Genomic DNA, 12,286 nt, shown 5'->3' with positions numbered 1-12,286 from the left:
TCCGGCCCGACGCCGGAGATCACGGCCGGAGAGTGCCCCGCTGCAGCCCAAGGCTGTTCTCGGTGCCCGCCGCGGCCGCGCAGCGCTCCCCCGGCCCGCACAACGTCAGCTCGCTCTCCCCACTGCGTCTGCCCTGCTCCCGCTGGCTGACGTCAGGATGCATGGCCGTGACCGAGCGGCCGGCGCTCGGCGTACGTGCGGGGTTCGGCTCCAGCCGCGGGTCGGTGCAGCAGGAGCTGCTGCTGCCTGCTCTGCTGCTGCAGCCGCTGCTGCAACCGCTGCGACTGCTGCTCCCGCCGTGCCCCGCTGCATCCCGGCGGTTGGAGCTGCAGCACGGAGCCGGGCAGCCGCACGCAGCGGGGACATGCTGAGAGACTCCCGGACGTCGCATCTGTGATCCCGGGCATGGAGCAGCGGGCGGCCGAGCGGGCTGGGGGCTGGTAGTGCCAGCAGCAGTGCTGCTCTTCTCCGCTTCGCCCGGCTGTCGGATCCGAGATCATGTACGTGCTCTGCTGTTGGTTACCGGGGGTGCTAACGCCGAGCTAAGGAAGAGGATTCAGAAGGACTGACGTGTTGGTTTTGATTTAAACGCTTTTTTTTTCTCTCTCTCTTTCTTTCTTCACCCCTGCCCTTGATCTTTCATTGTTTTTGTTCCAGGTCAGTTAATATTGTAGCTTTTGGGAATGAGAGAGACGTGCTTTCAGAAGACAGCCAGCAGTCGAGTCTGATGTGGAGCTATCTCAGGAGGAGCGCTCTCATTTCCGAGATCGACAGCAGTCCGTCCGCCGAGCACGCCAGGAGCGCCGTCACCACCGAGTACCAAGCCTGCGTCTTCGGCAATGTCAGGCTGGTGGTGCACGACTGCCCGCTCTGGGTAAGAGATCCGTCGGGATCCTTGCGGCTGCACGCAGCCGGGCAGGCTGCTTCGATCAAATAGAAAAAACCTTTCGGTTTTCGGTTACCCCGCGATTTTAATCACGTTTGCGTCTAAAATGTAACCAAAGCGTGTTGTAGTCTCTGGGAAGCGTGGCAGAAAGTTTCTCACTGGTGAGGCAGGAGGTGGTGTTTTCAACGGGGCTGTTTGCAGAGAGCTTCGTTGGAAATACTTCACAGATAAAAAAGAACGCTATTGGTGACACTGCATCATAAAACTCTCTCAAAATACTTACCCACAACAGAAAAATAAAACGTGTATTATTTTCCTGTAAAATTGGAAAGGCGTACGCTTTTCCAGCTTTGAAAAACGACAGATTCTATTATTTGTCTTCTGGTAAAGTACACTGCATCCAGTCATTTTAATTCTATTAAAATGAATAATCACGTCTTAACATTATTTCTTACATTGGAAGGTGAATAAAAAAGGTTCTGGCACTGTACCGTGTTATTGGGACTCTTGTTAGTAAGTGGCATAACTACAAATACGAACAGACCAATGATTATGCAAGAAATGACACTGGCAATCTCTAATAACACATTTAATGACTAGTTTGTTACCTTTAAAAAAAAATATTAATAGCTTTAACGAATTAAAACTCTGAGACAATGGTCAGACCTGCAATTATTCAGCCCTGCGAGGGAAATTTGTTTTAGAATCTACAGGAGTCCTGAAAGCTGCAGAAATCCGTGTTTAGGAGGTTGTAATCTGAAAACCGAATTATTTGATTCAACTATCAACCTGCTGGGTGATTCTTTTTTTTTTTTTCTTTTTTTTTTTTTTTAATCACTTATAGCCACCAAATGAAATTGGGGACCCTGCTTTTAATCTTTGAAGCTGCATGTCACCTGTGTGTCACGTGTTGTTTGTTTGGTTCATCGGAGCACAGCAACGAGTGAAAGCTGATGAATATTATTCGTGCTGTGGGACTTCGTAGGAGATGTCAAGGGAGATCAGTGAGGGAGGCTGGAAGGGGACAGTGATAGCTGGAGAAAGGTAGGGTAGGAAATAGATGTGGGCCTAGTTTGGAGATGCAGTTTCATGTTTTTGTGTTGTTTTACGTGCATTTGACCTTGCAGAGAACAAGATTTTTCATTTCTGGAAACGTTATCACTCTGAGCCTAGAAAAGCTATCTTGTTGTCTATGGCAACATGTTTTTGAGGACTGGCCTCTTGTTTTTTCCTTTTTCTGCTAAAGGAGCTGGAGAAGGGGAGCAGTGAGGAACAACAGGCATTCCTCGCTTAGCCGGACATCTCAGATAGTTGGGCTGCACTCCTTGGGAGGCTTTTGGTTTTGAGTGAAGCTGTTTGCTTGCTAGGGGTCAGCAGAACAGGACTGCTGTTCACAGTCTGGATTCTTGAGGTTTGTTAATGTCACCGTAGTCCTTGTAGGACTGTTGTTTTCGTAGCCTGACACATACTGCGTTACAGCTGAAAACAATGACTGATGGTCCCACAAGAATGGTTGTTACTAATACTTCATATTCTTTGTGGAAAAGGATTCTTATTTCTTATGTGTTACTGATGCTTAAAGGTAGTGGGCTTTACATTGTTTCCATCTCTGTCATTTGAAATTAACTTCCATTTTTCCTAGGTTTGTATCTTATCTAGATTAAATCTAGAAGGCAAGCTAGCAATAGACATAAACTCAGCAAACAAATACACTGATTTGCTGTGAGTTTGCAAATTAAAGGGTGGCAAGCTGCCTTTGCCCTCTGCACTCCTCAGTTTAACTCGCTGTCTGAAAAGCATCATGGGTACACTTTACAAAGTTTTCTTACGGGTTCTTTTGTGAGACAGATTGTGGTAGAATCATGGAGTCATAGAATGGACCTTAAAGCCATGGGCAGGGCTGCCACCTACCAGGTCAGGGTCCCATCCAGCCTGCCTTTGTGTACCTCCAGGGATGGGGCGCCCACAGCTTCTCTGGGCAATGCCTTACCACTCCCTCTGTGAAGAATTTCTTCCTAACATCTAACTTCAGTCTCCCCTCTTTTAGTTTAAAATAATCCCCCCTTGTCATATCAGATCCTCTGGACCCTTTCTAGCAGGTTTGTGTCTTTCTTGTGCTAGGGGCCCCATTGTAGAAGGCCACTAAATTAGTCAGGCATGATTTGCCCTTAGAGAAGCCATGCTGGCTGTCAGTAAACAGCTCTCTGTTCTCTGTATCCCTTAGCATAGTTTTCAGGAGGATCTGCTCCATGATCTTGCTGAGCACAGAGATGGAATTAACTGGTCTGTATTCCCTGGGTCTTTCTTTTTCTGTTTTTAAAAATGGGGATTGTGTTTCCCCTTTCCCAGTCAATGGGAACTCCTCTGCCACAATTTCTCAAATATGATGGACAGTGGCTTAGAGACTTTACTTCTCAGCTCCCTCAGGGCCCACAGATACATCTCATCACTCTGGGCACCTTCAGATTCCTTAGATGGTTTTGAACCTGATCTTCTCATACAGTGGACAGTATCTCGTTCCCAGTCCCTCCCTTTGGAGGGATGGTGTCTCTTGAACACTTGCCTGAGAAGATGGAAAAAAAGTAACAAGGTCTCCTGTTTCCCTCAGGGCTCACATTTTCCCCGGTCTTGCTTTTATCACAGACTAATAAGCACTCCTTGTTGCCTTTTACATCCCTGCCCAGATTTAGTGTTTCATGCTTGATCCCTGGCTGCTCTGACAATGCCTTTGTATTCCTCCCATGTTACCCATCCTCTGTAGGCCTTTCTTTTGTGTCTGGGTTTGTCCAGGAGCTCCTTGTTGCAGGCCTACTGGCTTTTTTGCCATTCCTCCTTGTTGGGGTGCATTGCTCTTGAGCTTGGAGGAGGTGATCTTTAGGTATGAGCCACCTGTCTTGGAAATCTCTTTCCCGTAGGACTTTATCCCACTGTACTCCATTAAGCAGTTCTCTGAAGAGGCAAAAGTCTGCTCTCCTGAAATGCAAAGCCGTGAGCTTGCTGTGTTCCTTCCCCCCTGCCCTAAGGATCCTGAACTCCAACACCTCATGGTCACTACAGCCAGGGCTGCCTTCGAGCTACACAGTCCCCACAAGATTCTCTGCACATTGATGAGAATGAAGTTCCTCACTGTACCTCTATCACTTGGAGATGACAAGACTCCTGTCTGTCTACAGAGGGCTTCCTTTGCTCAGACTTCCTCATCAGATGGCCTGTGGCAGACCCCCACAGTAGTGTGACCTGTTCCTGCTGTCCCTTAATTCTAACCCATAAACTAGCATCTGCTCCTCAGGCAGAGTTCCGTACACTTCATCTGGTCAGTGACAGAGAGTGGCAACTCATTGTCTCTCCTGTCTGTCTTTCCTGAAGAGCCTATATGCTTCCATTATAATGCTCCAGTCATGGGAGACACCCCACCACATGTCTGTGATGTCTGCAGGCATTGTGCACATCTCTAACTCCTTTGGGAGTCAAAAGTCCGGCTGAGGTTGGTTGAACTCTCAGCATCTTGCTGCATTCCATAAACCTCTTTGAATGGGCTGGGTTGTGTCGGGTCATTCAACAGCTACCAGATTCCTGCTGGGCTGGAGAAACATGGGATGTCTGGACTGTGAAATGAGCATCATCTCTGTGGTGACATTGTTATCCTGGGAACTTGGCTGCTGTTGAGCAGCAGCTCAACAGTGAGACTATGGTATTTGCTGCCTCGAGGTGTCTACCAAACTGCCCAGCAAGGAAGTAAAGCTTCTTGGGCATGGTTGTCCATAGGTAACTTCTGTCAGGTGTTACAGACAGGCTCTGGGGAATGATATTCCCAGCCTAGCGTGAGGCTAGAGCTGCTCTTTACACACAGCATTTTTATTTCACCCCTGCAGGAGCTTTTAATATGTTTGCTGCCTGTGCTGGGTACTGCCATCTTTGATATCACTGTTCTTAGAAAATTACAAGGACAAAATCTTATTTACAAATGTACAAAGCAGCAGCAGCCCGTTCTGAGGAGACGTGTACCCTGGTGGCAGCTGCAGGGTGCAGGAGAGCACCGCTGGCTTTGGGGAGGGTGCTCACCATCCTCTCCAGTCATGTGGGAGATGTGGGGCTTTAGAGATAGCAATGGAGCATACTTTTCAAAGTTTTGGGAGCAAAAGTCACTGCTTCTAAAAGATCTCTGATCTCCATCTGTCAGGAGCTGGATATATCTCCATGTCCTGCTGTGTCCACTACGTTTGCAAAGTTGCATGCTGATACCTCCTATGTGCAAAGGACAGATACATCAGAAGACCACTGGTTAGAGACTGATATGGCTGGAACACATTTGGACAAAAAATGCAGACCTGGTATGAGAGGGGAGATGAGGAACTAGGGAGAACGCATGTGCGCTGACACCCTTGCTGCATATCTTATTTTTAGTGACCAGTGAGTTGCTAATGCATGCTCCAGCTGGGATCTCATAAAGCACACTGAACTAGGATGTCACACCTTTTCTAATCTATTTATTTTTTTGTAAACCTCATTACGGGAGTTAGAAACTTGCACGGAATGATTTGCAAGGTACATTTTAAGGTTTGCTTTAGAAAAGGTTGCGTTATTTAGGAAGCTGTGGTTGTATTAGATTTTACAGTCTTTGGAAGTGAGTTGGCTTCTGTGCAGTTTGAAACTTCCATCACTTAATGTTTAGTCACACTGCTGCATGTGTACAGGTAAAAACTGCAGGAAAACCACAGACAAAATCCACAGTATCAGATGGCAAGTAAATCTTTGTCAGGTTCAGAACAAAGCATAGCACAGAAACCATAAGTCATATTTTAATTTGCTGAATTGGGATGTTGGGAAATAAATAGCAGAATGAATGACAGTGTGCGTCCACCCCTTGCCTGCATTACTTGTTCTTTCCTCCATTGCTTGGAGCAGTACTGTAAGGACATTGCAGCATTTCAGTCCCAGGTGAGGGCTGTACTTTCATATTTTTTCCCACTCTGAGTGATCTGTCATTTTCCCTCAGGGGGCAATACCTCCAGAAACTTGCTTCCTTCAGTTTATAAGAAATGCTCGATTTCTGGATGATCTCTGACATCACTGTGTTCCCTGTAGCAAGTAGGTTCTGAAAGGAGAGAACAGAGCAGCTGCAGTTTGAGGAGTGTTTCATACTTGACCATGCACCTGCAGAAGGTGCAGTTGGATGTGCTGTGCTTAGACTTGCTTCCGAGGACAGCCAGTGCTACGCACAGGGCTGCAGACCTCCAGGGCAGTCACTGGTGTATGAATATGTTAACTGTCATTTTAAAAACCTCTCATTTGTTTTTTGTTTTTTGTTTTTTGTTTTTTTTTTGTTTGTTTTTTGTTTTTTTTTTCCAAAAACTGCTTTTCCACCATGTCTTTCCATGAATCTTTCCACATTTTCCAGCTTCTTCCTTTTTTTCTTTCTTTCTTATTTCTTTTTTCCTCGGATTGTTTGAGGTTTCTTATCTCCATGGTGTTATCCATGGTGCAGTTATCCAGCTTTTCCCTTGCAGCAGCATCCTTTTGCTCAGCCTTCTGGCTAGTCTGACTGGCCCTCAGTATGTCTGAGGTCAAAGGAACCTCATCTGCTTTTTAATTCTATTCACTGTTTTTAAAAATCCAGTCCTGTTACTGCTTTGGTACAAAACCATAGCTCGCAGCTTTTTGTTTTTTAGTATGTTGACTTTTCTCATTTTAAACTTTTCTGTCTGATGTTGGCAGTTCACAGCGAGTGTTCAAAACATGGTGACTTATTTTTCCCTGCTTTTACTTTTTACAAATGTTCTTACATTATTTTATGAGAGAACCATGCAGAGAAGGCTCGGTTAATGGCGAGTGAATCCACGATCCTAGACAGAGGTGAGCTTCCCAGCAGCCATGGTACAACCATCTTCTACCCTCAGGAAAACTTAAGGGGAAATGGGACTCAGCCATGGCCAGGCTCATGTGCCCTGCCCCTGTTGCTCTGGTGGATTATCCTGGGCTAAGTGGACAGTGAGATACTCATGAACTTGTGAAAAGAGAGTGGGCACTGCAAGGGCACAGTGGATTTCACTGCAATTCCATAAAGGCATTCATAAATTATTTATGACAAAGCAACTATTGTCCTCCAGAGGAGCCATGTGATTCTGCAGGAAAATCACGTCTTCATTGCCTCTAAAGGCTTTGTTTTCAATGCAACTGCTTGAGAAGCATGATTCACCAGTGGAGAGAATATCTTGTGAGAGAGGTACGTAGTGGAGGCACGTGAGGGAAGAGTGCAGCTTCGTTCCCAGTAAGTCCCAAGAGGAATAGCAGCAGAACTATGGCCATAATTAATAAGGTCATATTACAGTAACTTCGACTATGCACTTTTTCTTTTTGTGAATGTCTGTCTTGGGAAGTAGATGGTGCCAAGAGCAGGAAGTGTGATGAGAAGTAGCTGCTTCATGAGTGCCATGGACAGAGCCTGGAATTACTGTTATTCCTGAACTGTTACTCATCATCTAATTGCATCCTTTGCAATTTTTGATATGAAAATTTTCCTAAAACTGCTAACTAAGAAGTGTTTAACATGGTTAAAGCCCCAGATGCTCTGTCCTAGGGATATATTGAGCAAAAACCCCTTTGTTTTGTCAGAGACATTTTTGAAGAATTGTCCCTGCCATGAGAGCAGTAATCTGAAAGAAATACTCTACATTTGATGTAAAATGCAAATAACTGCAACAAGACCTCTGGGAATGTGTCTTACTCCTCTATGTTTGTACAGGTAACATCCATTTTCAAGAGTGGGCTTTAGGGCATGTGTGAGAGTTTAGGGAAACTGTACAACACAGTTCAAATTGGGTGTCATGAAGCTTTGGTTTGGTGCATCCAGCATCATTCTACCTTCTTTCATATGCTCAGGGCCGGCTCTTTTCCTGGGAAGTGGATTCCATCCCCACCAGAACTTTGTCAACATTACTAAAATGCTTCTTTTTAGGATTAGCAGAGACACACAGTGGTGACACAGGGTAGTGGACAAAACTACGGACCTCCACAGGCCTGCTGCAGTATGCAGACACGCACACCTAAGAACTTGCTACAGCCTGCACTAAGTGTCCGTAAGACCTTTTTTCCTAGTAGTTCAACAACAAAGGGCTACATTCATGCATCTGTGCAGTTGCTTCCTTAATAGGATACTGCCACAGCTGCAGGGATACAGACATAAAAGTACAAAAGAGTTCTTTTGTACTTCTCATACAAAGTAATAGCCCGGTCTTCTTGTCCTTGCTGTTTTGTTGTCCAAACTACAATGTTTTTCTTATTAATGTTGTCTTCAAAAGGAAAAGTGTATGTTTTTTTTTTTCTGTATATTGACTTCTTAAGCTACTATAGTGTTAAAGGCATGACACAGTCAAACATAAGTCAAGTACAAAATATGCTGTTGAGGTTCTTGCCAGCAAGAAGAGGCTTAGAGCTGTCACTAGTAGGATTTAGGGCATGGAAGGTGTTCCATGATGATCTTTTCTTGGACTGTGCTCTCTTTGGAGAGCTGGGATAAGGGCTGAGGCCAGAGCAGAGCGTGTGTATTAGAGAGTTTGTGTCACGTCCAGAGTTCACAGGGCTGGTCTGTCAGATTGGAGGCACAGAGTGCTTTGCAGTGATGGTCCTCTGCTGCAACTCAGGCCTAGGCTTATGCTGAAGCTGTCTTATGATCAGAGCTGGTTCTTTCTTTGGAAGGATTTCTGAGTTCATACTCACAAAACCTCATAAATCTTTCTAAAATCTTTCTTTGTGATATGAAATGATATCTCAGTGCATCAGATGTTTAGCTCTGTTGAAAAATGGAGAGTCCTACAAACCATACACAGATGTGTAACATGTAAAAATTACTTATTGCATTTAGTAAGAAGTTTCCATAAATGTTATACTACTGATGCTTAAACTTGTTGGGAATTCTTGTGTATTTGTGCAGTGGTGCTTGAAGTCGTCAGTTGTGATATTACTGGTCATCCCCAAGATCACAGAAACAAATATGTGCAAATATGCTGCGCTAGAACACAGACAGGTAGAAGGAAGTTGCTAAGCAACAGGCATGCTTTCTGTCTTTCAAATGTAATAGCTAAATATTCTGTACTGCTTTTTCGTTCGTGTTTTACTTTTCATTAAACCTTTGATTTCTTGTAACCCTACTGAAATGTTTTTCTTGATACCTTTATCAGCTAAAAAGCGTAAGAGCTGCCCCTTCAATATTCCTGTTTTTATTCCTGGCAATGCGATCAGGTTCTGTGAATGCCCATCTGGCTGATTTTCTCAAAGGACTGTACCCAGTAGTCTTCTTACAGAGGTTAATTTCACATACTTACTTTGAAGCAAGTGTGTTCTGGGTAACAATATGGATGTTTTTGGTTTGGATGAGACGGGGTTTGAAGGCCTTTTGGTGCCTAGGAGGTGACAGTCTGGGCAAATATTTGCTGATTTATAGACTTCCATCAAGTTTGTGCTATCTCTTCTGATTAAGTGTTGGGACAGTATTAATTATTTAGACAGACGTGGAACAGTGACTCTTTTGAAGTAATCAAAAATAGTTATATTGACTATGAAAGACACTTCACATATTGATATTAATAATCTTCTATAAATTTCTTTGGTTCCTAACCATAATGTTTTGCTGTCTCTGACCCATTCTTCAGAATTCATATTCATTTCCCCCTCACCCAACCCTCAGTCTGATTCCAGTTCTTCCATCACTTCTTTTGTGCCCATTTACTCCTCTCTTCCACGTCTCCTGTATTTTATCATTGCTTGTTTCTATTCTTTTTCTCACGTTCATCTTTTCTTCTAGGTTGGCCTTATGCTGTGTAGAACTGTTCAGAGAGATGTTATTATTTTGGGGTTTTGAGTTGATTTTCAGCTTTCTGGAAAATTTCCTGTTTTCTTTCTGTCAGGAGTTTTCAGTTGTGCGTACGCGAAAAGCCACTGCTATTTATGAACTAGCTCTAGATAAAGCAGAGATTTTGAAATTACAGTTGCCATGCAAATGACAAATATGTAAGTAATAATTGCATATTACATGTAGAAGTAATACGGTTGGAAATTAATCGGGCACAAAATACTTTAAGAGTGTAAATCTTATAGCCCGGAATAATTACACATTGAATGGGAAGTCAAAGAAGGAAAGTTAGATATGTGACTAAGATCTATTTACTGAAGGCATTGATGCTTGTTTCTACTTGGAAGTTTTTGTGAAGTAGGTAAAAATTACACTCCGCTGATGAAACTTACATTGAAGTGTTCCTATAGTGCTGTGCTCTGTACAGAGCTCTGTAAAATATTTTGACAATCAATGATTTTGCATGAAATTTATTGTAATATATTTCTACCACTGAAAGTTCTTTTGTTTCCTCAATACAAACATTTGTAAAATTAAGTAACTAGAGCAGCAGTGTTTCTTCTTACAAAGTGTGTTCCTAGGTAAAGACAATTAGAATAACTCGTTTTCCAAACAACAAAATTACGGAGTATCAGTTCTGGTCTTAGTTGCATGTCTTCAAATGGGAAATTGGAATTTCGCTTGAAAGTACTTCTCTGAAGTCTTGCACTAAAGAATATTGAATAGTTCATCTTTTCATCTGTGACCAGGAGGATTCTTGATCAGTTTTTTTTTTTCTGTTTAGGATATATTTGACAGTGACTGGTATACCTCCCGCAGTCTCATTGGAGGAGCTGATATTATTGTGATTAAATACTCCGTCAACGACAAGACCTCATTTCAAGACTTAAAGGATAGTTATGTTCCAATGATAAAAAAGGCATTAAACCACTGTTCAGTTCCAGTAATAATTTCTGCTGTTGGTGCAAGAAAAAACGGTATGTATACGATCTGCTGAAGTCATAGTTAAAATATCAGTTGGAAGTGAGATACGTAGTAATTTCACTAGAAGCCGATTGCTTTTTCAGGTCTCTAACACAAACAATTAGTCTGTCAGAATGACAGTAATATGCTTATGTACTGTGGTTCGGTAGGCTGGCATGTAGGCGGGAACATTATGCTTAATTAACCCTGGTGACAAAAGGCTTCCTATCCTGCCCTGACCTCAGCAGCGACTCTTCTTGTGAAGTCATCATATGTGGGGATTAAGTCTATCACTTGGGATTATGAGGCGTGAGTCTGAGCGTATGAGATGAGCTCTATAGCTACGTGCTCTTTCTGCCCATGCTGCAGGTATCATGGATCTCTAGCACATGGCATGAAACTGAGTGCATCAGCTTGCAGCCAGCAGTAAGGGGTGAATGCCCAACGTCAGCCTGAGTTACTTTTACTTGACACGTTTCACTAAAACAAGTGTTTCTAAGCATCCCGCCTGCTAAGACTGAAGGATGAGATTTATGAGCATAGCTATAGTCAATTATTTTGTAAAGTACTCATAAGTTTTAAGCAGCATGAGGTTTACATTCCGTGGACATAATATTCAGTTTTGACAGAATCTACTTACATATCCTTTTACTCAGTGATGGAGAAAGGATTTTTAAGGAACTCAGTAGCAGTTATTGCCTTTGGTAAACAAGATGTTTTTATGCTCTGATTTATACAAGGGTAATAAATCCACCATTCAAGAGGTAAGGTCTTGGTGAGGTGGTGCTGGGCTTCCCCAGCTCCTTCTCTTACCTGCTCATGCTACTTGGAGCACAGGTCCCTGCCAGCCTGGCAGGCTGCTGCTGGCATTTTCCCTGTCCATTTTTTCCCCTGCCTCCCTCCTTGAACAGGCTCAGTGTGGGAGAGGTCTGGCTGCGACCCGCTTGGGCTCACAGAGAGCCCTTTTGTTTCCGAGCAGTATGTGTGAGCGCAGCAGCTTGCTTGCACAATTACTAAGAGCTTAATCCTTTGTCGCAGCAAGTACTGCTGCCAAAAGAAATAAAAAAGGCTGTGTTAATGCATGCTATCCATGGGTCAGAGCAGTGGAAACTAGTCTAGAGCATGTGCAGTGTATCTGAATGCACATTTTTGCAGGTGAGTTCTTACAGGAGTTAAGCAGAGTTGCACTTGGGTGGCCGACAGATTTTAATCAGGATTTTTGTAATCTTAAAAAACACCTATTTTGGCATTAAGGAATATGCAAAGTATATGTGAATGAGCCGTACTCTGCTGCGTGTGTGTGCTCACTGCAGCTGGGACAGCCAGTGGAAAATTTTCCATAGCTGAGAGCTGCATGAACACATTGCACTGCAGCAGGCTGGAGTGTGACCGTAATGAATGGCAGCATCCGCAGGACAGAACCATGAGTGTGGGCACAAGGACACGCAGGTCCCAACCCAAACCAGATTTCTGAAGGCCCTGCTTGACTTCTGTGTAGATTTCAGAAAGTCCTACTCAACTCCTCTGCCTTGCACTGTATTTAAATTGAACGTAAATGGTCTTTAAAACATTGCTAATGTAGAATAAGC

The 12,286-nt window shown here is 43.7% G+C and overlaps 1 protein-coding gene across 4 annotated transcripts in view; it reads left to right on the top strand.

Moving 5' to 3' along the window:
* The first annotated feature begins 212 nt into the window (after positions 1-212).
* RHOBTB3 (Rho related BTB domain containing 3) overlaps positions 213-12,286 on the top strand; it is a 30,472-nt gene continuing 18,398 nt past the window's right edge. For all 4 annotated transcript variants that reach the window (XR_005842673.2, XM_004949384.5, XM_429123.8 and 1 more), the window contains exons 1-3: positions 213-500; positions 658-874; positions 10,519-10,711. Coding sequence is in view for 3 of the 4 variants with exons in the window: in XM_004949384.5 (XP_004949441.1) it covers positions 499-500; positions 658-874; positions 10,519-10,711 (412 nt within the window). In the remaining variant the exon portion in view is untranslated. The remainder of the gene's footprint in view (positions 501-657; positions 875-10,518; positions 10,712-12,286) is intronic.

This window comes from Gallus gallus, chromosome Z, assembly GCF_016699485.2.
Source record: "Gallus gallus isolate bGalGal1 chromosome Z, bGalGal1.mat.broiler.GRCg7b, whole genome shotgun sequence".
Lineage (NCBI taxonomy): Eukaryota > Metazoa > Chordata > Aves > Galliformes > Phasianidae > Gallus > Gallus gallus.
Note: the sequence above shows the minus strand (reverse complement) of the source record. Positions and strands in the feature narration are given on the sequence as shown.